Source organism: Labrus mixtus, chromosome 2 (assembly GCF_963584025.1).
Source record: "Labrus mixtus chromosome 2, fLabMix1.1, whole genome shotgun sequence".
Taxonomy (NCBI): domain Eukaryota; kingdom Metazoa; phylum Chordata; class Actinopteri; order Labriformes; family Labridae; genus Labrus; species Labrus mixtus.
In genome coordinates, this window is record NC_083613.1 from 13,388,606 (window position 1) to 13,414,165 (window position 25,560).

The 25,560-nt window shown below is 42.9% G+C and overlaps 1 protein-coding gene across 4 annotated transcripts in view; it reads right to left on the bottom strand.

Moving 5' to 3' along the window:
- LOC132985454 (phospholipid-transporting ATPase ABCA1-like) overlaps nucleotides 1-19,865 on the bottom strand; it is a 47,754-nt gene extending 27,889 nt beyond the window's left edge. Inside the window, exons 1-7 of one of the 4 annotated variants that reach the window (XM_061052849.1) lie at nucleotides 19,714-19,865; nucleotides 15,247-15,358; nucleotides 13,261-13,354; nucleotides 11,227-11,368; nucleotides 10,978-11,096; nucleotides 4,273-4,394; nucleotides 2,262-2,453 (exon numbers count right to left, since the gene is read on the bottom strand). In XM_061052849.1, the coding sequence (XP_060908832.1) occupies nucleotides 2,262-2,453; nucleotides 4,273-4,394; nucleotides 10,978-11,096; nucleotides 11,227-11,368; nucleotides 13,261-13,354; nucleotides 15,247-15,312 (735 nt within the window). In that variant the 5' untranslated portion in view covers nucleotides 15,313-15,358; nucleotides 19,714-19,865. Of the gene's footprint in view, nucleotides 1-2,261; nucleotides 2,454-4,272; nucleotides 4,395-10,977; nucleotides 11,097-11,226; nucleotides 11,369-13,260; nucleotides 13,355-15,246; nucleotides 15,359-15,664; nucleotides 15,820-19,709 lie in introns of those variants that run through there. The other 3 variants (XM_061052875.1, XM_061052866.1, XM_061052857.1) reach the window with 3 other exon arrangements.
- Between the last annotated feature and the right edge of the window lie 5,695 nt (nucleotides 19,866-25,560).

Sequence of the window (25,560 nt, forward strand, 5' to 3'; positions counted from 1 at the left end):
TGGAGACGCAAGCAAGATCAGGGTTTACCATACTTAACTGCATCATGTTCATGGTCTTACTTGCTATTTATGATGTTGCACTTGTTTTCCATCTTTGCAGGCCATAACTTTCACTAAAAAAAACATCAACCGAGCTTCTAAGTATTTCTCTGCTCTCGTTTGTATTGATAGAGGATCATGAAAAGCAAAACAGACTCCTCAGAGAGGCAGAGAGAGGTGAGAGAAGGGGAACAAAAGCTTCCGCGAAGGAGAGGTGTGAGAGGAAGCATAAGAAAAACATCGGAGTCAAAGGTGAGGAACGAGGGGGGCCGAGAAAAAACAACAGGTCAGCCTCACTTTGACCTGTGTTCCTGTCACTCAAACTGCCGTGTGTGTGTGTGTGTGTGTGTGTGAGAGTGTGAAAGTGTGTGTGTGTGTGTGTGTGTGTGTGTGTGTGTGTGTGTGTGAGTGTGAAAGTGTGTGTGTGAGTGTTCCCATCCATCACACTGCGCTGTCAGCTGCTGGGTCGTCTGACCCTCTGGGTGAAGCACGTGCCGCTGAAGACAGAGCAGCCTTCTAAGAAAAGGGGGACTGACCCCGGGGCTTTCTGGTTCTCCGCTCTGACTTGTTTTTTTTCCTCCTGATTTAACGACTTTTGAGCCTCTCACACACAAACACCCACACACGGATGGGGGACGGTTGAGCAATCAAAGAGTTCCTGAACCTTTTCGTTTTTGCAAAATGTTGTTGCATTTGAGAGGAATTTCCATTCTTGTATCACAGTTTTGGAGAAAAATGAAGCTAAAAAGTGTCTTTTTGTGTGAATCAGGTGCACGACATGTTTGTCAAAATGTTCTGTACTTTGGTACTTTTGATTACCAGTATCGAGAAGTACCAAAGCTTTAAAATACTACTCATCTTCGGTCTTACTTTTAACCGAAACTGCTGCAAATAAAAGAGAGAGCACTGCCTAAGTTGCACAAACAAGTTGGCAATGGTTTTGTGCAGGAAAATGCCTACATGTTCTGGTTATTAAAAACAAGAAAATAATAAATATTTAGTGTTAAGGACGTCTGTTTTTGTTGCTGTCGAATTGAAACGAGCACAGATCTTGTGCGATTTTTACTAGAATCGTATTCACGTTTAAAATCTGGTAATGTGACAGCCCTAGTGCACAGAAAAATACTTTTATCAAGAGACAAGCACTTCCTTTTGTCTGTTTAAGATCAGCTCTACTGCACGGCACAGCGTGTTTGTTTCACCTCTCGCCATGCTTCACCAACATGACTCACATTTAGGTCACGGGTTTTTATGGGAAGGGGGCATGCTGTACGGGAAGATACAAGCAGAGGAGAAATGACGCTCGGCAGGGAGGGGAGGCGAGAGGAGGAGGAGGAGGAGGAGGAGGAGGAGGGGGGAGGGGGAAAAACAGGCAAAGAAAACAAGAGAAAGTTTCAGAGTAAGCAGAAAAGAAGAGCAGGGATTTATTTTGTAGCTGAGGTCTGGGATTTCAGAGCAGACCTACACAAACAGTTATTCCCCCTGTCATCTATAATTCGCGTCACAGTCTCCGCCTCCCAATCAGCAGTCACAGTAGAACGACTTTAAAAGGCAATTAGGATAAGTGGCTAAAGAGTAGCGGTGGCTGTTCTCTATGTGGATGTGTGTTTGTACTTTTTACTTCTTTATCTGTGTGAAAGGGCGCGCTCACATCAGGGTCAGTTGTCCCATACGGTGCTGAAGCGTGATTGCCCCCCCTCCTCATTCCCCCGCTGGTCTGCAGTCACACTGCTCCAGGACTAACGGGGCCTGAGCACGGTTACCTCTTCTACAATACGCCGTAGTACAACACATGCGATCATGAAGCGTGCTCAGTTTACAAGACAGACGGACTCAAAAAAACATAGAAAGATAAAAAAAGGGACGCATGGTCAAGTCTGCGTCCGCACATCAAGAACATGACGGCTACTTTACTGACTTTGTGGCTTTTTTTGAGTCATGTAAGTCAGATACGGCCAGAACAGGATTTCTTGATAATGGAGGCTGGGATCGATTACACTCCATGTCCATGTTGTGTAACCGTGCTTGTGCTCGTGCATGAGCAACTGAACCTCTTTAATTCGTGCCAGGGCCAAGGAACGATCAGAGCACTCACACTGGTCAAACAAACTGTACTTCTGGGCTTAAAGAGTGAACGCGTTTAGCATGAACCAGCCAAAGCAGTGTGCATGATGCTGCACCTGAGAGGTGGATAAACGTTTTGTCTAAACAAATCAACTCACCCGAATGGGTTTGAGAAAGTCCAAGTTGGACAGGAAGTGGCTCTGTGCCTTGTTCAGCCAATCGCTGGAGGAGTTGCAGATGATTTCTTGAGTCAGGCGGGTCACGTTGCTGTCGGCGATGTGGACAAACTCCTCCAGCGGGGTGGCGTTGCAGAGGTCTCTGAGGTGGAAGCCGAAACCTTTGGTCAGGACCTGGACGGAGAGAAAAAGAGCGCAGTAGGTTAAGAGAGAGGAAAGACATATGGAAACACGAGTGTGCTACATGTAAGGAAAGGACGGAGAACGAGAAGAACAAGAAGTTAGGGGGGACCCTTCCTTTTTTATTCAACATTCAACAGTCACAATGCATGCTCACATTTACTAATGCCAATAAATATCAGGGGGGGATTGAGTCAATATTCCCCTTTGCTCGATCCCCGAGTTCTCATGCTGCTTGTTTCTGACTCTCGTAAGAACGCCGTGAATCAGTCTCAAACAACACTGAAAGATGGCTGAACGGAAACAATGTGCTGAATGTCGACTCTCGTGCTCGCCAAGGACAGGAGCAGCAAAGCTACTCAACAGGAATGTAAACCTACTCAACTTCAAGGCTGTTTTTTAAATTCCTTTTACACATGAACTCCTCAGGATAGTCTGCACCTGAAATATTCCTGATTTGCTTTTTTACACATTTCCCTCACAGGTGAGAGTGAAGTAGTTTTGGGTTTGGAGTAAGCTGGCTAGCCCTTGGAGAGCCCATCCCAGTTTGGTATGTACTGCCAATGGTTCAGTAGCTGTGATGAAATGAGAATAGTCTGAGCCAAGTTGTGTCATCTCTCCTCCAGACATTTCCTCAATTCAGTCGTCCCATCCGATAAAGGCCCAAAAAATGATTTTAAAAAAAGCGATGTTGCTTTACCATTTTTCAAGATAAAATCATCTACACTATCCCAACTTTTTAAGACTTTTAAGCTATTTTTTATCGTCCTTTGATCCGGCATGTTAGATTAGAGCGTCCTTTTCTGGCTCGTCAGAGAGGACGTGACAGAGACTCCTGTGTCCTCTCTGACCGAGTCAAGACGTTCCTATGCTACTCTGTGCTTGTGCACATTCCTCATCGAAATGTCCTTGACAACTCTTGTCTTATGCCATCATGTCCTTGGACTAAAAACTGTAAACACACACACACACACACACACACACACACACACACACACACACATTAATCTTTTCATTGGAAAAACACCAGAGCTTACAGCAGTGAGTTCAGTGCTTTGATAAGCATATGAATCATCTCATAGAGAAGTAACAACATGACTTTTTGGTGAGAGATTTTTATGGTTATCATTCAGAACATTGATGACAGAATGTTGTCATCAAATACAACGCAGGCCGCAGAGGTAATGAGCTCCTGTTATTAAATAATGCTCCAAACACACACACACACACACACACACACACACACACACACACACACACACACACACACACAGAGTCCTCGTCTCCGATCAATACATGTCTGGGAGAAACAACGTGAATGTGTCTTTGAGCCCCTGTCTCTCCATGTGAGTGGAAATGAGGGGGGGGTAAGAGGCGCAGCTATGTGATGCCAGCCACCCAATCAGAAAGCAGGGATAATGAGGTGGGCTGGGCTGGGAGATGTTATAATGATATTATATATATATATAGATATATATATAGATCTATATATATATAGATGATATAACACCAGATAAGAAACATTTTTATCGCACAGACAGACAGGAGGGGGTTTGACAAGCTTCTACAGCCCCCCCCCCCCCCATCTGGTATTAAGGGCTTAGCTGCAGCCCGACAGATACTGTCAAGCCAAGGTCACCACATTAATGCATGTGGTCATGTGAGTGTGATTATCTCATATATGAAAGGGAGTTCAGAAAAACACTGTGGACAATATCGCTCATTCTGTTGGAGTCCGGGGTTTTATGCAACAATCAGTGTTTTTGTGTTGGAAATGTCGGCGGGGGACGAGACATGATGATTCTGATTTTACCTTCTCCAGATTGACGTCGGCCTCCACGATCTGCTTCAGCGCGTGACGAGGGAGAGAGGCGTTGTGGTGCAGGAAGTGGGAAAGGGTCTCATTGTCCCGCAGAAAGTCCTTCAGCTTGAAACCTAGAAGAAGAAGAAAGAATGAGACACTAAACCTCCTTTGAAATGAAACGTCCTTATTTTGGTCTTTATAGCAGGACATCTCGCAGTCTTCACCGTGTGATAAACGTTGACCTTCAAACGACCTCCTACGATGATGTTAAATCAGTTATGGGATGCACCCACAGAGACTGTCCATAAAGATCCTCAATATGCTGACGTGGAAAGAAATCAAATCCTCCACCCTGCCATGAGTTAACCTCTTACAGATCTTTAACAACATGTACCACAATACGTTCATAAAGTTATTATTATGGGGATCAAACTGAGATCATGCAACACATCGCTGGATTTAATCATATCAGATTTTTTGTATTTATCAGAATAGCGACGACCTCACTGACACAGACACACGCATTGTCCTCGCAGCGCTCTGAGAACTTTTTGTACTTCTGCTGCGTTCCAAAGAAGTCAAACCATTTCTGAATCTGGCCTGAGTCAGCTGTGTGGTTACACGCACACGCACACACACACACACACACACACACACACACACACACACACACACACACACACACACACACACACTTCTCTCTCCTCCTCAGTTTCATACGCAGCCGGGGTTACTACAGGTCGTTCCACTTTGGTCCAGAATTTGCCAACCTGTCCTCTCTCTCTCCCTCTCTCGCTCATTTCCTTCCTACATTTCTTCACCTTTCACCTACTTTTCTGAACCCAGCGCCCCTTTTTGCCAACTCTCTCTCCCTCCACTGACCATTTTCACAAGAATTCACTGTAACTACAGAATAAAATGCAGTCTCAATCTGTTGTGTAACGGCATCCTTTTGTATTAGCGAGACTGAAATGATTACTTGCCCCACTGCCCTGGTTTAGACGTCTGTACTGGTTCAGTCCTGCAGGTATTACACGGTGTTTTCACACATTTATTTATAAACGGTCCACATTTATAAAATCGAAAAAATAACTTTCTGTTGTCTCTTTTGGTATTTTCACACATGACCAAAATGTCCTGAAATTTACAGGATGACATTCTTGTGTGAAAGCAAACATTCAAATTTTAACCCCCCCCCATAATTTTCCTGATTTACTTATTTTGAAAAACCTTGTCATCCTCTCTCTTCCTCTTGGCGTCTTCTCAGACAAATCTTTTTTATTAGCCATCTCTTTTAGCTGTCAGCTGACACACACACACACACACACCTTACACACAAACAGGAAACACTTTGCCTCGACTGAACTGAAGCGAACATCCCTTGGGAGGAAGTGAAAGAGAACAGTGTGTTTCTGTGTGTCGGGGGGGGGGGGGGTGCTCATGTGTGTGGTGTTTCTCTCCCTCATCAGCTGAGCAAAAGAGTGTGTGTGTGTGTGTGTGTGTGCTATTTAAGTTTGAGTTGTGTGTTTGATGTGTGTGTTTTATAAAACACATCCTCACTCTCGCTGCTCTCCATGGGCCTCTGTGTGTGTGTGTGCACCTGAGCTCCGTGTGTGTGACCTAAACTCTCAGGGGCGAACGACCAGGGAGCGCTAATAAGGTCTAATCAGTGTCCCAGTTGGAAGTCACAGCTCCCATGGTGCATTGCATCCCTTGAGGACGGGCAGACCGGAGCGGATTGAGCAGCTTTTATTAAATTGAAGGTCTCGCTGTAATTCCTGTTTGTTGGTCCAGTGTTGCATAGCATCTGTGTTTGTTTTTACTTCATGATTATCAGGACAGAGACAGAGAGAGCGAGAGAGAGAGAGAGACTTTGAAAAGAAGAAGAGCACTGTGTTTGTGTTTGTTTGTGTTTGTTTTTCTGTCTTTAAAGCAGCTAAGAAACGAGGGCGAGCCCTGCATCAACACCCACAGGTCCCTACATGCTGCTGCCCATCCTCTTTTAGATGAGACAATACAGAAAACAAGATGGCAGCTGGTGTCTCCACTGGTCAAACTGGTCCATAAACAGGCTATGATCTCTGTTAAATAACACAATCTAAAACCACTGAACTAACAGGTACAAAGAAGCGACCCTCAACGAGGAACATCTCTGCAGTCCGGTCAACATAAACAACATCAGAGCGTGCTTTGTGCCGCCTTGTTTATACGTGTTAGCCGGTGTTTTAATTTGAATAAATGTGCACACTGCACAGACAAATCAGACCCCAAAGATCAAAGACAAGACCCCGAAGGCAGCTGCAAAAAAATTCTTAAAGCTGGAATTCAAAACACGAAATGGCAGAGTAAAGGAAGACAGTGAAGTAGATGTTTGCATATAGAGAGCATAAAAAAGAGTGACTGAATCTGAGCCTTCTTGTGTGTTAGTGACATTTCTATATTCTGCACAGATTCTTTTTGCAAACCTAATAAAGTGTTGGACATCCTAAATTAGAACCCTCACCTCTGTGGGGGTCTTTCTCACCTCCCATAGAAGTTATTTTAAGAGTAGGAGCTGGTTTCAGCACTCTGGTTAGAGACATGAGGTTAAAAGCAGGGGTTAAGGCAGACATGTTCACAGCCCTTCAAAATAAAAGAAGAGGAAGCCATAAATATTCAGGGTCTCCATTTTAAAGACATCAGACCCGGACACAAGCCTCTGTATCAAATGGAGCCATTCAGATCAAACATGGAGGAGGGGGAAACGGCTTCATATGTTCTCCTCTATCGTGACTTTCAGCCTCACTGTCTGTGTGCAGACAGACGGGGGGGGGGGGGGGGGGGGGGGGGGATAAGAGAGGTCTTGTGGCATGTGCACAGCTCCACATTGAGGATCAGACCATTTATCTCTCGTAGTGTTGTATGACTCAGCGCTTTCATCAATCTGTCGCCTCATCTTGCGCTAACTCATGAAGCAGGAACACATCAGATCACATCAGATCTGACTACACGTTGTGTTTTATCCAGTCCCCCCCCCCCCCCCCCCACCCTGTCAGTGTAAATATCATACTCCAACCCCGTCAGACACATCATGAGGGGCTCCACTCTCAGTGCTCTGATCTGTTAATCCTAAAGCATCAGCAGCTCTCTGTTTGCTTCCTGCTGCATCCATCATGCCCGTTCCCCACCCCTCACCCCTCACCCCTCACCCCACATCCCTGCATCCCCTCACATGGACCTAAAGCACATATATAGACCGGAGCATGGGATCAGGCACCATCATGCATTTAAAAAAATCAATTGTGATGAAGTCAACGGATGCACTAAAGCCTCGTTAAAAAAAAAAACGCTGCAGACTTCAGGCTCCATTGAATCATGAGGTTGTCGATGTGGAGAGCATCACATACCACACTTTCAAACTTTTTACAGTTTAAGTGAGTATCGCTTGTTTTCCTCTCGCGACGTGTAATCTCTCTCTCTCTCTCTCTCTCTCTCTCTCTCTCGTCTCAGAGGTCGAGCTACGCCTTGTGGGTCCGTTGCATAACGTACTGTACCTCTGGGCTAACGGAGCAGAAGGCATAGCGACATAAACAACAACTTTGATTGTTCTGTGTGGTTGCATAATTCCTCAGGATAGACTTCATTTGTTCTTAAGTTTGGCCCTGCATGTGTGAACTTTAGCTGAGACCCAGTGAGGTGATGGAAGCAGCGAGGAGGACGGATCATTAGTGTGTTTGAGAGAGAAGAAGGGACAAACACGATGACACCCGTCGTAATTACAAGGCTGTTATTTCTTACAGCACATAAATGAGGTCAACAGTTTCCTCACATGTGTTTACTGTTCTCCCGCTCCTCCTTAAGTTAATATGCTCCATTCATTTAATCGTTTTTTTTCCAGAACGTCGTCAAATGTTTTTCTATTTTCTGTCCTTAACTCGGCTGGATGACAGAAATGCCTCCCCTCTGCGTTACATATTGAATATTAAATACTGTACTTTCCACTCAGTGAATGTGTCTGTTTGACTTTAAAGGGGACATATGATGAAAGATCCACTTCTACAGTGTGAACATATATTTGGGTAACCTGAGTGTCTACAGACCCATAAAATGTGAAATAAATCCATCCAGTCCTTTGTTAGTGGTCTGCATAAGTTTTACAACACAGAGAAAAATGCTCCGTTTCTAATGTGCTCTCCTTGTGATGTCACAGTGGGATTCTGGAAAAAAAAATCCCCTCCCCTCCCCTGGTATCTCCACCCATGGACTCCACCTCCAGCCTAGAACAAAACTTTTGAGCAGATCCTCCATTTCTATTCTCGCTACAGAGGAGTGATGTCTACTGGGAAAACTCAGGGGGGGCTCATTGCATTTAAAGAGACACACACACCAAAACGGAGCGTTCTGAGAGAGCTGATTTATACAGGGTCACAAACCTCCTCTGGTGCTTGATTCATGTTATATTCTGACCAAAGCACAGCACTGATGTTGTGCTGTACTGTTTGAAAAGGGGGAGAATATTTTTTTTTCAGGTCGTTGTGATCGAGTCAGTCAACAAGATGTTATTCTGAATGATGACCTTTCCCTGTTCCAAAACAGCCGATGTCAGGAGGTGAAACTCTCCCTCTCCCTCTTTCCATTTCCAAATGTTAAATAAACAAATCCCAGTGCTGAAATGTAAGATAACGATTGAACATGTCGCGCAGAGAGAGAGAGAAAGAGTGCCGCCCTCACAGACAGGAAGCGGCCGCATTCCTGTGAGAAGTCTTCCGTCTTCTAGCAGATCTGTGCAGCGATTGTATGACGACTGTGCCGGGGTTGGTGCATCATTTAGTTCTGTTCTGTAGCACCAGCACTGGCACACAGTCACAGGAAAGTACAACACCCACTGGCTGCTGGGAGCTGGAGTCCCACCACAGCTGGTGGGCAGAGATAAGAGCGGGGACACAATACTCTCTCAGCAGCTGCTAAAGCCAACGCCAGCTTCTCTTTCTTCACTGCTAAGCTGACCTTTACAAGCCACTTTGAACTTTTCAACAAGTCACTAATCAGTTTCTTCTTCTCAACTCATTGATCGCTAATGATTCAAGAGATTACAACCACAAGACCATTTCCTAAAAGTTGTAACGTTGTGTAAATTGTATATAAAAACAGAATGTGAAGATTTGAGAAAAACACTGTGAAGCCCGGAGATTCTCCCGACCTGGCTGTTCTCACATCTGACAGCGGGAGACGATCCCTGTGCGAGGGGGGGGAGGTCTCCTGAGGTAAGACGTGAGGTAAAGAAAACTCAAAATGGACGCATCATTTTCCAAAAACATGACATTTTTGTCAGTTTCATCATTCGTCTATGTGCCGTTTTTAATTCAATATCAATCCATCATTATTAGTGTAGCGCCAATTCATAACAAGTGTTATCTCGAGACGCTTTACAAAAAGAGAATATAGGATAAGATGCAGGAAGGATTTTTCCTTTGTTTTCCTCACGTTCCTGTTGTCCACACTTCCTCCCGTGTGGAGCAGGCCGTGCATTAGGAGGACGGCGGTGATTGTGAGGGCAGCACAATCTGATGGTAATATCTGGTTTCAGTGTTTTGCATATCATCAAATTCTGTTTGTATTCACATGTTTCACCCCCGCCAAACTCTTTAGAAGTTAGGCTCGGTGCAATAAGCATTCTCCACTTCAACGCGTTTTAAGATCAGCGTCTTTGCAAGAGTTGGGGTGAGAGAAACGTCTGGGAATATCGCAACATAAAAGAGAACGTCCATCTTGTGGGTTCGAGATTTTTTTTTTCTCATAGTCCACTGCACAGCTCCTACATTGCACCTTCTGTACATTTTGTGTTTTTTATTTTTATTTTTTATATTTTATATTTTACATTTTTAAATTCTATTTTATATATTGTAATATCTTCTTAAACTGTATTATTTAAGTTGTTGCTACTTCTGCTTTATTTCCTTGTTAATTGTTTAGCACCAATACACCAAGTCAAATTCCTTGTATGTGTAAATATACTTGGCAATAAACCCCGATTCTGATTCTGATTTTGATTCTGATTGTGAGGAAACCTTTTTTAGGCAGCTGAACAACCGATACGCAGGAGAGACTCTGACCTATGTAATAACATGATTGGGAGTTTGTTGTCATGAACATAAACATGCAGTGAGCTGTGAATCATTAGGAGATAATGTGAGAGTAAACTGTAGGTGTGAGTCACTGACACAGTTATATCATAATCTGCATGCACAGCTGTGTAGGAGTGTTCCTTAGTTCTGATCGGATGAGGAACATATCAGACAATGATTGGACTGGGAGATCGTTCAGAATGATTTGAAGGGCTGCGTTCAGATATTTCAGTTTAAGAAAATGTACAAGGACAAAGTTATCAGACTGTATGAAATGAGCAGTTAGTGTGTTTTGTGTGTGTTTTCCTTCATATTTTTGTGGAAGTGAAGACTGAATAGTCAGATTTATTTTATGTTGGCCTGGTATTCATTGCCAAGAGATTGTAATTGGACAGACCATCCAAATATTTCTTGGGGTTTTTTTTGAGTAAGGGGCAGGCAAAATAAGATGTATTCTTCTCCCTGCTCCTTTCCGTACATGGATGGGATAAATTGTGAATCCTTTTTTTTCTGTTTTTTGACATGTACGGGACAAATTTTAAAAAAATGAAAATGAAATGAAATGAAGTCCTCATACAGCAGGACATAAGCAGAAGAGGTTTGTCCTTACGAGCTGTGTTCTTCTGCAGCTTCCTCAGAGCCCTCAGCAGTCCTTTGTAGCCCTCGTAGCTCTTATCGTTCTGAGAGAACAGCAGGATCTTCTTGGCGTCGATGAACAGTCGGGAGATTCTGATGTTTCAAGAGAGACGAGAAAAACACAACATAAGACGCACTGGTTCACGTCCGCTTGCTTTAAGGATTCATGGTTGGGTTTTTTTTGCACACATTTGAGTATTCAGGAGGGGGCCAGGATACTCACATAGAATCATTAAAGTTTCCCACCACCCCGGGAGTCTCGCCGGGCGTGGGGTTACGGAAGCAGGGGTTGTTGGCGTTGCAGATGATGCCTTGAACCCAGGGCAGGGTTCCCGCTGACGGCATGGCCTTGTTGGGGAAATGGCCTAGAGAGAGAGAGAGAGAAGAAGAAACGTGAACATTACCAAACACAGAAAAGGATTTCCAGGGAGGGTGAGCTGTGAAAAAAACTGTGGCACACCAACCATCACATCCACATTGCCTTGGGAGCCAGCTTTAATGAGCACGCTATCTTTACGACTGTTTGAGTCTTATCAGACGGCTTCACTGCTACTGCTGCCGTTTACTGATGGTAACTCGCTCGTTTACTGAAGTGATAAGAACGGGGTCGTCTACTTGGAGTTCACTGGGTTAACTGAGTCTCTGGTATTTATGATTCTGCTCCAGAAAGACAAACTAGTTCAGTACTCCACAAAACAATTACATGAAAGCTCATAAAGAGTCCATGAGAGCACTTGATCCATCTTCTTTACGTCATCCATCCATCTATTATCTATACTGCTTTTACTGTTCAGGGTCGCGGGGGGCTGGAGCTGTTGTTACAGCCTGGACTGGTCACTAGCCAATCACAGGGCTGACATATAGAGACAGACAACCAGCCACACTCACATTCACACCTACAGACAATTTAGAGTCAGCAGTTAACCTAACGAGCTGTGGTCTCCTGTCAGACGGAGATTCAATCCAGGAATCTCCTCACTGTTGATTTCAGACTCTATCCACTGTCCTCTCTCTCCAATAAAGGCACAAAAAGCCCCCCCCCCCCCCCAAAAAAAAAAAAAAAATATATATATTAATATTAATATTAAGGCAAAAAATTGTTGCTAGACTTTCTCCCGATAGTCAAGACCTCTTTCATGTCATGTCTTTCCCCCTCCCCCTGTCAGACTGGAGAAACAACTCGGGAAAGATGTTTTTCAGGAGGTTTTTTTTAGGGGGGCTGATGTGAAAATCTCTGACTTCAGTATGACTGAGATCCTGCTGGGCTCATTAAAAATCTCTTTAAAGGCAGAATATGCGATTTTTCACACTTAAATTGTAATAGAAATCAAGTATATCCTCTGAAAATAGTCATGACTGTCTAATGAGTGTAACACCTGAGTCCCACTGTCTGTGATGCTTTACGAGTTTTCTGGGTCCGATCTTCACTTTGTTTACATCGACAGGACGGCCAGCCAACTCATCCCCTTGCGTATAAAAGTTGTTTAATTGAGTGACTAGAGAAAAGAAGAATAACATACTGTACTCACTGATTAACTGCGTTTGTAGATCACAGTCATTTCGTGTAAATTTACATGCAGTGTGAAGATACGAGCATAATAAAGATCGCTAGCATTAGCATGCTAACACAACAATGCAGCGCAAGTTGTCTTGGTTTGATGCTGGTGCTCAAGGGCGACATCTGCTGGATCAAAAAAAATCACATATAAAGCCTTTAAAGGAGCCCACTCACATGTGACTTAAACAGGAAGTCATGTCTAAAGAATTAAAGCATCACACATTAGATGTCAACATCTGGAGTTGAGATAAATACTGAACGTCCCGCAGGAGAAGGAAAAGTTGTAAATGCTGGTCGGGTGTTTTTTGATGTCGAGCAGTTGATAATCTTGTTGAACTGAAACGCGGTCGTAGTTGTGAAACTAGCTGAGCTTGAGTTGAGCAACAACTCTCTTTTTTTCCAGGAGCTGAAGGTCCTGTCACGAGTCCACGCAGAGCAAACAAATGTTAACAAACGGATCTGATCAGTCTGTAACAAAAACATGTTGATCTTTCCTGGAAGTGGGACACACTATCAAAAATAAATGAGCAGACAAAGCCTTCAAAAAGTTTTTTTTTTTAAATCTCATAATCATGATGAGAGTTTAAAACATACTGGTGTTGAGTCAAAAGTCACTCCTTGACTCTTTTGTATTTTTAAGTTAATTTCAGCTCTCGGCTGCGATGCAAAATATGCAAATGTGATTTCTTTGAAGCTTACATTCATGCTGCTCGTAGGGAGGATAATGGATTCGGACCGAGATCAGGATGAAGAAGATGAAGAGAGGCCAGATGATCTCAATCAGCAGCTGGATCTGAGAAGACAAAGACAACAAGGCGTGATGAGAAACATTCATCAAGCTAAATAAAATTCACTCTAAAAAAAAACTACCCAGATAACAAAGAAAAAAAAAATCTTTAATCTCGCCGTGTTTCATTTGTGCTTTGAAGTTTTTGTGCACATTCAGTTCAGCTAAGGTAATGCTTTATTAGAAGAAAAAAACACCCCGAGTTTTGTGTGAGAGGAGGAGGGGGGGGGAAGGGGGGCGGTCAGCTGTCGTCCCTAGTCAACTGTAATCCCACCATGAGACCGGGTAAAGAGTATGTGGGTTAATAAGGGGAGACAGCACGAGACAGGGAGAGGTCTGCAGGGTTTAGAGGACTACGACTCGTCCATCTGTTCCCGGCCTTAAACAGCCCGGCAGACATGCAGCGCGGGGATAAAGAATAAAGTCACTGTCTTAGAGAACGCACTGGATCCCTTTGTTGGGAGTCACTGGACTGAATGTCGAGCAGCCGTCACTCTGAGGAAGCGGTTTCTGCTTGATGGTCAGACGGCTTCATTGTATGCAGATGAGTGTCCTCAGTATGCTGCAGCCAGACGCCATCCTGATTTACATAAATCTGAGAGTGTGTGGGCAACAAGGCGGTAACTGGGCGTGATGATGTGTCATCCTCACGTCTTTGACTGAGTCACAGGAGTCTGTAAAACGTGATGCTTTCCCATCCATGTGGCTTGGAGAACGATGACATCACTTCCATGGCTGCAGTCATCATATTCATGAGGACATCTACGGACTCTTTGACACGAGGATGTCAAGATGTTTGATACTTTTGAAATACCAAGGAAACAACCTGTGTCATTTTTATGATCCATAGAATCAAAAAGTACCAAAATTTTTAGATCATCATTTTTTTAACTGAAAGCTGCAGCGAAGGAAAACGACAGAGCACGGTCTAAACTGTATGAATAAGTTGGCATCGTATTTGAACAATTTAAGGACTTTTCTGTAGAGAGAGGACAGTAGACAGAGTCAGAAATAAGAGGGAGAGAGTGAGCCACAGGTTAGGTTCAAGAGTGCACGCTATCAAGGACTTCGGCCTCTGACCACATGGAGCGTGCGCTCTACCCACTAGGCTCCACCAACTATAAAGGAGTTTGTTTGCATTTTCCTGCTATTCAAATCAAGAAATCACTCAGTATTTGGTCCCTATAGGACATCAATATCATGCGATTTTTTTATTGGTATCATAAAAAAAGTTTTACATTCTCACATTGTGATGACCTTACTTTGTAATATCCTAAAAAACGAGGTACAGGAAAAGCGGTTCAGAGTAAATTTGCTTATGAGAAAGTATGCCGGGGGAAATATTGACAACAGATAAATTAAAATGTTTGCCTTTAAGCTTTTAAGTGTTTTCTTTCAACAATGGTTACACTGTTTGTAACTATGCAAATGATTCTCTCTGGTGGTGTAGAAAGTCGGATACTGTTTTAAATACAAATGTTTATTTTTGTGTTAAAGCTCCTGTGAGGAGTTTTTAGCTGGTGACAAAACAGACTGAAATTGTATGACCTAGGGGTGAGTGCGCGCCCCATGTACGGAGGCTTTAGTCCTCCAGGTGGGCGGCCTTGGATCGAATCTGACCTGTAGCTCCTTTCCCGCATGTCGACCCCCAACTCTCTATCTCTCCTGAATTTCTGACTCTATCCACCGTTCTGTCTCTAAGTAAAGGTGTAAAAAAAAGCCCCAAAATAAAAAAAGTGAGGCCTGTAAACGCTGCCCAAGGTCTGTGTCAGAACAAAAAGAAGCAACAAAAACAGCCTTCATTACTTTTTCCCAAAGAAAACAAATTCAAGTACAAAGCAGGATGAGCTTAGAAGTCACCAATTGTTCTCATGACTCAGTTTAAAACGTCTACTTACTGTCTGTCTCCGTCTGTAGGTGAAGTTCTTCCAAAGCAGTAAACCCAGCTGAGTGGAGACGGCCATGTTGACGTCGTCTTCCCAACCTCACTGAGCACGCTCCAGCTCCCCACTGTGAAGACACAAAACAAGATGGTCAAGCCTATGACATGAAATACACGCATTCCCGGCTGTGTAAGAGATTCAACCCCATCAGCAGTGAGATGTGGTTAATGCAAAAAAAAAAAAAAAACATGCAGTGACGCACAAAGCTGATGTGAAAACAGAACAGAGACTCATTACATCAGCAAACTATAACCGAATGCATGCAACAGCTGAGAAACAAAACCGCAATGTCCAAATACACGAGCAGCAGAGAGCAAAGTGTTATCAGACAGAGTTACCAGGTCTACAGTTATGATCACAGCTACAGATTCACCTTTTAGATCAAAAGTGTCCCTCTCTGAATTGAAGAACCAGCCAAAAGCAATTCAGCAACAACCAGCGCAACAGGTCGACCGATGACTGAGGAAAGCTGCTAAACGCTGCAGATTCTGGTCCACCTGATATAGACTCATCCGTCCAAAGTTCACACTGATCTCCGACTGAAAGGATGAGTGGGTGGTGGGCAGTTTTTTTAGGGAAGCTGGACGCCTTTCATCAGCCTTTTCTCACCTAGTCGACACCTCAGCGCTCCCCCCCAACACGTCATGTAAATCAATCAATTTTAGACCCCACCCACTGATTAATCACAATTAAAGGCTTAAATCACATTAATCAGAGGGACATCAAACACAGAAAAAACCTTTAACTCAACCAGCCACTCTGCTTTGTCAGATTTATTGGATAGCAGGTGATTCATCCCGTATGTCAACATGTGTGGGGTGCACACATTTCGGCGTATTTGTTTGCCCTATTTGCAGATTCAAAAGTCCTCAGATTGGTGATCTGACTTTGTTTTATGTAACCAGTAGGATCACAGCACCACATCCTCCCATTACGCCAAAGAAGACAACAAAATGCCATTGAGCGAGTGCTTCTTGAAACAAATATCACTTTGTTATCTGGGTAGTTAATAAAGCCACTGTTTTCAAAAACCCGTCCAGTGACTCAACACTGAGACTCTTAACTCCTATATTAAGGTCAACACGGGTTACAGCACACAGGGATTATAAGGTCACGACTTCAATGTTTACAGAGACGGGATCGGCGTAGCCTGCAGTGTGTCTGCTTTTCCAAGTGTATGTGCATGTGGAGCTCCCGCTGTTCCTCTACACATCGTGCTTCCACAACGCCGTCAAGCAACGGGGAATTCACAGATTGGGACACAAATATTCAGCTGTTGCGGAATCAATACAAAGATTGTGAAATAACACTCAGAAAATGGCTACATATGGCAGGCGAGGCATTACAGGGGCGTAAGTATCCCGCCTTCAACTGGCAATCTGAAAATGGCAGAAACTATTGATGTCCCAGGATGGAGCCCTGTGGAACACCACTTGTTAGTAGTCGAAACTCTGACTATCTCCTGTCTTGCACAATGTAAAGGCCAGACACACCAAGGAGATCGTCAGCTGTTTGCATGTTTCATTTATCTATTTATTAGTTATTTCCTCTCATGCATGCGCAGAACGTAGGTGGTGGTTGGCCGTCGGCTGTAGTCTTTGCGGTGTGTTCAAGTGCAACTTTTTGGCCAAGACAAAGGTGACGCCACCAGTTCTGCTTGGTGTGTTAATCTATCGGAGATGTAATTTATGGAACTATTTATAAGCAGTGGAGTCAGAATAAATATTACAGAGTGTGAATGAGGAGGCCATGATTGACCATATCAAACTCATTAAGAACAGCAGCACATAAATACATTGAATTAATTTATGGGCGCAAAGGAACATCCGTGTCTAAAGTCCCTCTAACATGTACCACTGTTACTAATGTTGGAGGCTCGACTGGGTTTGACGGTTAACTTCAGTTGGCTTGAATTTAAGGCTGTCCTGCTTCTTTTTTTTGAAGCGACCTTTGTGCAGAATAAAGCTGATTGTTTGTCAAAGAGAGTGGGATGATAGCACAGCTATGTCAAGGACACAGTCTACGCCTAAAAAAAACCCCACCGTGCTGCCATATTTAAACAAGCCTTCGGTTTTATGCCACATTTTCTCATTCAATCATGACACTATATTCTCATGTAACCCCCAGCAGGCTTGAATTACACGGAGGCTGAGACTCTTTTATAACACGGTAGCCTTAATTTATGTGTTCTGGTGTTACATATTAGCTGGAAGGGATGTTCAGAAAGACATTAAAGTTGTTTTTGTCTCAACAGATGTGCGGCTAACAGTCAACATTTGACCTTTTGTTCCATTAACCCAACATAAAAACCTGAATGTTCCCCCCTTGCGTGGACTTGGCAGCATCACACAGCCTAAATCCACTGGTATGCATGAAATGTTGCAATAAAAAAACCAACAGGAACTTTGCGATGAACAAACAACGGTGACCGATGAACCTCATCGGCTGTACTGGCACATCTGTTATGACTCTCCTATTTTAATGACAGCATACAGGGCACATATTAAACTGTAATACCTGACTGACACAACATGTCTTTAAATATAACACAACCGTCTCCGTGACTGGATGAAAGATGCACAGGACGACGTGGAAACGATGCACAGATTAACACAACATAGGCGACTACTTCACTGCACTAATCCAATGAAAAGACTGAGCTACCATAACACCTCCTACATTCACATATGGCTGTTTACAATGTTGCTGAAGACGTGGGTGATCAGATTGTCTAAAAAGAAAGCTTCGTCATATTTTTTTACACATTGAATGATTTTAATCCGGATGGTGTCCTTTTAAAAAAAAAAAATCAACTAATTGCTAAATGAAGCTGTGTCTCTTCAGTTGCCCCCCTTCGTCGTCTGATGAATGACATCATGTTTACATGGTTAATACCCACTAAAAATTAAAAAAAAAAACTTGATGACATGTAATGTGCTTGATTCTCCTCGTGTTTTATTGCAGTTTTACAGTGAGATGATTTTTTACTCGTTTTCTGTCGAGTTTCCTCCTCTGTGTGGCTGATCGGCATTTAGGTAAACACGGTGATCAAAACACATCTTCTGTTCTGCGGAGATGAGAGAGGCTCTCTCTCTCTCTGCTGAGCCCAAATGGTGCAGAGCCACAGCGCCTCTAGTGGCAAACACATGTACGGCCTCTTTTTTAATACTTGTTTACCATCATTTCTCGCTCACGTGTTATATCACACTCATACAGGGGTTGTTGTTTTTTTTCCTGCACATCTGTGTTTTCAATGATTTCGGAACACACACGACAGGTTATTAAAAATATATAAAATGAAAGATAAAAACGATTTGGGGGTAAAAAAGAGACATTTTCATTTTGTCAATCTGGAAAAAAACGTTTTGAGCGTCGATGCTTTACAAGAAAAAAAAAAAGAGGATAATGGACAACAGAAACAAAGAGAGGAAACAATTTCCTCGACGTTGCTCCAACACTACAGACACACACACTCAATGAAAACATTAAAACCACTTTATGACTTCTCTGAATGTCGAAAAAAGAGCATTTGGAAATTAAATAAATTAAAGACATCCCGTCATTGGTCAGAATCATAAAGGGGTTAATTAAGGCGACATATTTACAACACCACGACATATTTATAAAGAAGCTCTTCATCTCTGTGATTGACTTCTTTACTTGAGTTTCATTGTTCTCTCGAGTCGAGGTTACAGTCGATGCTGAGACACAACACAATCAAGCCATCAGAAATTAGACTACGTGTAAGGAACATGCCCTTTCAGAATAAAGCTGCAACAAATGTGTCTCACAAATAGGCTAAATCACTTAAAGGGCAAATAAACTCAAAGACACAAAAAGTGGTGTAGGAAAGCTGAAAAGCCACAATTAATAATGAAAATATAGGCTGTATTTAATTTCTCAATGTCTTAATAAACGCTCAAATTAAAAGCGAAGTTAAGAAGCTGCAACTAAAACCCTTTTGTTTTATGAACCCCAACCGGAAGTTCCGTGTTTGACTGTGGTTAACTTGACACTGGTCCTATAGTCGCAGACGGTGGAAGAGAGGATACTTCGGACGTGATAAAAAGGCAAAAACCAACAAGGGCAAAACTTGTCATTTCACTTTAACAACGGCGTTGCCTTCAAGATAAACTATCATGTCGCCATATCCACATTTATGTCAAATTTAGCGACGATAAGAAGACAAAAAGATGCGGAAAAAATAATAAAAGTAGCGAATTCGGGAGAAGATTTAATTGTTGCATGCTTTTAAACACTTAAACCCAACATGAAAACAACAAAAAATGGCATAACATGAAAAAACAGTGTTGTGAAAATGTGTTATCTTTAACACGATGACATACATCTCTTTGTTGAGCCAACAAAGAAAGTCAAAATCAACCCCCACAGAAGAAAACCCTTCAAAAAAATCTCACCGACCTTTCTCCTGAACGCTGTGAATATCCACTCTCTGTTTCTGTCATCAAATGAGAACCCTCGTCCAGAAGAAGTTAAAAACTTGTGAGTTAAATTCTCTCCTCCGCGGTGCTCCTCTGTTCTGGGTCTCAGTGTCTAACAAAAACAGTTTTTTTTTTCCTCCAGCAGGCTTTTATAGCGCAGCTCGATGCGCAGCCGAGCAGAGGAGAGCAGCAGCAGAGGTAACTAGCGGTCACCGTTTGATGCTGCTGCCATATAAGGAAAGCACGTGCGGAGTCAAAACATCTCTTAAAGGGCCAGCGACACCTCAACGCCGAAGAAGTGCATGAGTTTCTATACGGCTCCTTTAAGGCAACGGAATGCATTGGTACTAATTGAAATCTCAATTAGGATCCTTTTCATGATGTATAAGCACTAGGATACTACTTTTAATTGTATTTACTTATTTCAAAGATATAAAAAATATATACAGACAAACAAAGCAACATAACAATAACAATAAGAGCACACTTTCTGTGATGTCTTGATTTGTTTTAAGTCCATGTTTGAAAAGGGCTGAGGTGCTGCTTGTCAACGGCCAAGGCAGGCAACAAAAGTTTGCAATGACAGTCAGAAACCCTCCGAAGGGGGCCCTATCTGACAGCACTCACTCTTGTGCTGCTAATGGTGCGTTACATTTACCTCTGCAATCAGACTGGCAACTCCACATTTTGAGATCAAATAAATCAAATCAAACTGTTAGGGCGCTGGTGACCTGGTGGTTAGTGCACGTGCCCCATGTACAGAGGCTGCAGTCCTCCAGGCAGGCAGCCCTGGTTCGAGTCCGATCTGTGGCTGCTTTCCCTCATGTCACTCCCCTCTCTCTCTCTCTCCCTGGTTTCTGACTCTATCCACTGTCCCTTTTCTACAATCAGGCCATCAAAAGTCCAATAAAGCGTGGATGCCTGAGAAACGATAAGAAAGAAAAGTTTACATTGGAACATGATGGAGTGAAAATTAGGAATGAGCCGAAAATAATTATACATTAAAGTAAATTTAAAAAAGTGGATGTGGATCATGGGATGGAAAAAAGAATCATAGAAGAATATAGGTTTTTATAATAGATGACAAAGTAGGAAATGCATGTTCATTTGTAAAGCAGCTCTGAGATGTATGCAAGCGACTACTGTCCTGTAAATGAACGTATGCGCTTGTACGGGTTTGAATGGTTATGCAGAGCTTTGCTTCTAAATCTGCAGCAAAATATGAAGGCACCGATGTTTATCACACAGAACATGCTTTAAGTAGAACATTTAAGACACTGAATAAAATAGGACGTATACATGCAGATCGCTGAAATACCTTTTGATTGTCAGACTTAAAGTTATAAACTCTCTCAGTCCTGTAAGCAGAGTCTCCATGCAAACTTTCCTGTAATGTAATTCAACCTTGCTGACATAATTCTCTTCATTATTCCTCAAAGCAATGGATATGCAGATTAGAAAATGGAAGGCTGGATATCAATTTGCCTTTGCTTCATTTGCACTTGATGCTTCCAACCATCGAAGCCTCGTCTCAGCAAACACAGCAGGCCGCGTTCAGCGATGCTTTCAGGGACACACAGTTTTTACATGCAGATGCACTGAGTTGGAAAGGAAAGTCAGCTGATGATTCTAAGATGGATTTCATGTCTCTATTTCAAAACCGCTGTTTAAATCTGTCTTTACAAAAGTAAAACTGAAACTGAAGTTCAGAGCCAACCCTTATAGCGCTGCTTTTTTTTAATCCTGCATCGCTTCATGTGTTTGCACGGTGACGCTTGTCAGTCCTGCAGGTATTGCGCAGGTTTTCACCCATGTGTTACATTTACCTCTGCAATCAGACCGTCAACTCCACATTTTGAGATCAAATGAATCAAATCAAACTTTTATGGCGCTGGTGACCTGGTGGTTAGTGCACATGCCCCATGTACAGAGGCTGCAGTCCTCCAGGTAGGCGGCCCGGGTTCGAGTCCGACCTATGGCTGCTTTCCGTCATGTCACTCCCCTCTCTCTCTCTCTCCCTGGTTTCTGACTCTATCCACAAGTAATTAAACCGTTGCATTATGTTTTTCTGTTCCAGGATGTTCTTAAATAAATCAATCAATAAAGGGTTATCTTATCTTCAAGTCAAGTTTCACACGCCTTGTTTCCAATGGGCTGATTGTTCTTGAAAACATTGACTTATTGAGGTATTATCTTCTGACTTCAATATTAAAAGTATAAATACAAAAGCAGTTTGTGTGCCATGTTTTGAAGGATGAATATTTACTGCAACCCCTCCAAGAATGAAGAAGGACAAAGCACGGCCATGGGGTTAAATTCCCTGAACGGTTCTTGTTGCCTGCTCATTTCTGTCCCAAAAAACATTTCCAGCCCACTCAATGTGCCCAAACAATAACAGAGTGTCTCGAGCCCGGCCACTGAATAAGCGGGCCGCTCCACTGACCAACAACACTCTGTTCATGCAGCAGCGACGGTAAACAACTGACATGTCCCCTCAGGCTGGGTTATGCTCCCACACCAGATTTAATAGAAGTACATGGTAATCTGAGGACGGAGAGATGACCTCGTTAACAAGAGTTTAAAGTAAAGGAGCTCAGCTGGAAAGCAGCTGCAAGTGGTGCTTGTTGGGACACATACAGTAAATGATTACTGTAAGGAGAAAAGCATTCACACAAAAATGAAATGAAACACAGCTTCTCCATTAACAATGGTCATTTAGGTCAGCTCTGGTTGATGTGTCAGGGAGCTGCAGGAGGCTGACGTGCAGTGCAAGCTAACTAATGTCCGAAGAGCATGACGATCATCTGGCAGCGATTATCCCACCTCCTGTACCTCCACTGTCTTCACTCTGCTCTCTTCTCTTTAGGATCTAAGTCCTTTAAGTGATGGTGGACAGCCAAAAGTTATTTGTCTTTTCTTTTTGTTTCCACTAAAAGCTGACTCTGCTCTGTTGTAGCTGCGTGTTTGAACTTCTCCCCCAGAGAAGGATCATAGTTTTATTTTCAAACTGTCCAAATCAAAGGTGGCCAGACTTCCCTCAAATGATCAGATAAGAAACCCGATAGTTCCACTCATCTTCCATGGAGCCCTTTTTTAATTGAGAGATAGGACAGTGAATAGAGTCAGAAATCAGGGAGAGAGAGAGTAGGGAATGACATGCAGGAAAGGAGCCACAGGCCGGATTCGAACCCGGGCCGCTGCTTTGAAGACTACAGTCTCCATACATGGGGCGCACGCATTAACCACTCCACCACCAGTGCCACGAGCACTTGATTCTTTGATATCGCAACGACTGATGTCATCAGTTTCAGCTGATTTGAAGAGTGCATCAAAATGATTAACTCCACGACACAGGGCAGTGTGAGGGGAAAAAAAGGTAAACGAGGTCATTTCCTGCAGTGAGTGTTTGTGTCCGAGGGGGATCATGTGAGGTCTCCACGGAGGATGGGGTCTCATTAAATCCGGATCCACGATCAGAGTGAATAGATGAATACACTTACAGCGTTTGTTGTTGTTCTTTTGCTCTATTAAAATGACACGTTATTGTCAGTGCTGTATTGTGTGATTTTCTGCTTGTACTTGATTTTGAAAAAGACTTAAAGTGACCGATGTGACCTTGTGTTAGAAGCACAGGAGGTCTTGTCCCGGCAGCAGAATCCCGGCTCTTAAGCAGACGGAGCTCCCCTAAACCTTCAGCGGGGTGATCGGGCACTACCACCACCCGACGTCCCTGACGCCCAGCCAACACCATCGGACTGTGTCATCCCCACAACCACCGCTGTCCTCATTCATGTACGGCCTGCTCCGACCTCCACCTCAGCGGGGAGGAAGTGTGGACAACAGGAACGAGAGGAACACAAAGAAGAAATTCTTCCTGCATATTATCCCATATCCCATTTTTCTTTTGCGACATAACAATGAGTAAGGTCTTTTACCTGCTCTTTAGTAAAGCACCTCATGATAGGAATTGGAGCTATACCAATAATGATTGATTGATTGACCTTAAATGCAAATACAGACTCCACTTATCTTGCACAACTACAAGGTGTTCAGCTTCGTCCAGTACAAACAAAATCTGGAGACAGAGGATGAAGGCAACTCTGGTTTATTTTCTTCAGCTCCTACAGGACGATCAGAGGAGAACATGTGAACGTCATTCATGTGGACAATAGACAAGGATGTCTTTTTTAAAGTTCAGCAGTTCACATCTCATTCAGTTGGATTATCTGTAGTAAGCTGTCAGGTGCGATTACTCTCAGCGGCCTGAGAACAATGGTTTGTTTTGGCTGGCACAGCGTGAGGCGGTCCACACACTCGGGGCCTGATGGGATCACCGCTCTATAACCCACTTAAGGATCTTAAGACACTACTGAGTGGTTGTCTCGGAGTTGAGGATGCAAGATTACGAGACTGAAGACTTCAAAATGGTTGAGTTTTTCTTTACCGAGAAATAAATATCGGTGAACAAAGTAGAATCATTTTCAACCAAGAGGGAAGAGAAGCCGCACTTAAAGACATGAAGACACAAAAAAAAAATCCAGTAAACACGGATTGTGTCAGCCTGGAGGAGGATTTGTTGACTCATTCATAGGCAGTGGGTGGGGACCCATAACTACAGCTGCACATTCATATTATTCTGAATCAGTCTATTAAAAGACGTGCAAGGATGATCAACGTTATGATCACATGTAGTTGTTGAACAGTATGTGAATGTTAGATCACAGGTAGGATGTGTGCTAATTATCAACACATCATCAACACATCAGCAGCGTCCTGATCTTCAGTTAAACGTCACAAGTGTGCATTTTAAAATATAATTCAGTGGACTCCTTCTCTCAGGAAGGATCCAAATAAAGAACCGGCGCACACAAATCACTTAATACAAATACAAATACAAAAACAGCAGAGTCAAACAGCACAGCTAGAGATTTGAAGAAGCGAAATAAACTCCCACTCACAGCGAATCATCACTCATTGGTTAAGCAGGGAGTTAAGCAGAACTGTGAGATGATATGGTGTTGTATGGTACGGTATGGTATGGTATGGTACGGTATGGTATGGTATGGTAAGGAACGGTATTGTACGGTATGGTACTGAACAAACTCCTAGAAAACTACCGGTCTGCTGAAACTCTCAGCTCTTTTAAATTGAGGTTGAAGACTCACCCATTTACAGCTGCCTTTAATTATTAAACAACTTTAATACGATTTTAAACTTTAACTCTGCACTGTAACTTTGAACTCTTTTTATATTTTTTACTTTATTTATTTCAATTGATTTCATTTGAATTATTTCTATTTGAACATATCTTCAGATTGAATAATTTCAGTGATTTTTAAATGTTCTATTTTAATGTTTATTTTTTCCTCTGTCATGATGATTTTGATGTGTGAAGCACTTTGAATTGCCTTGTTGTTGAAATGTGCTATAGAAATAAACTTGCCTTGCCTTGAACGGCACGGTAGGTAATGGTATGGTACGTACGGTATGGTAAAGTATGGTACAGCCATGTAGGGTATAGTATGGTACGGGTTTAGTACAGTATAGTACAGTATAGTACAGTATAGTATGGTACTGTACACCATGGCACGGTAGGTAATGGTATGAGTGGTTTGGTATGGTTTGAGTGGTTTGGTATGGTATGAGTGGTTTGGTTACCGTATGAGTGGTTTGGTACTGTATGAGTGGTTTGGTATGGTATGAGTGGTTTGGTACTGTATGAGTGGTTTGGTATGGTTTGAGTGGTTTGGTATGGTTTGAGTGGTTTGGTACTGTATGAGTGGTTTGGTTTGGTATGGTATGAGTGGTTTGGTTTGGTATGGTTTGA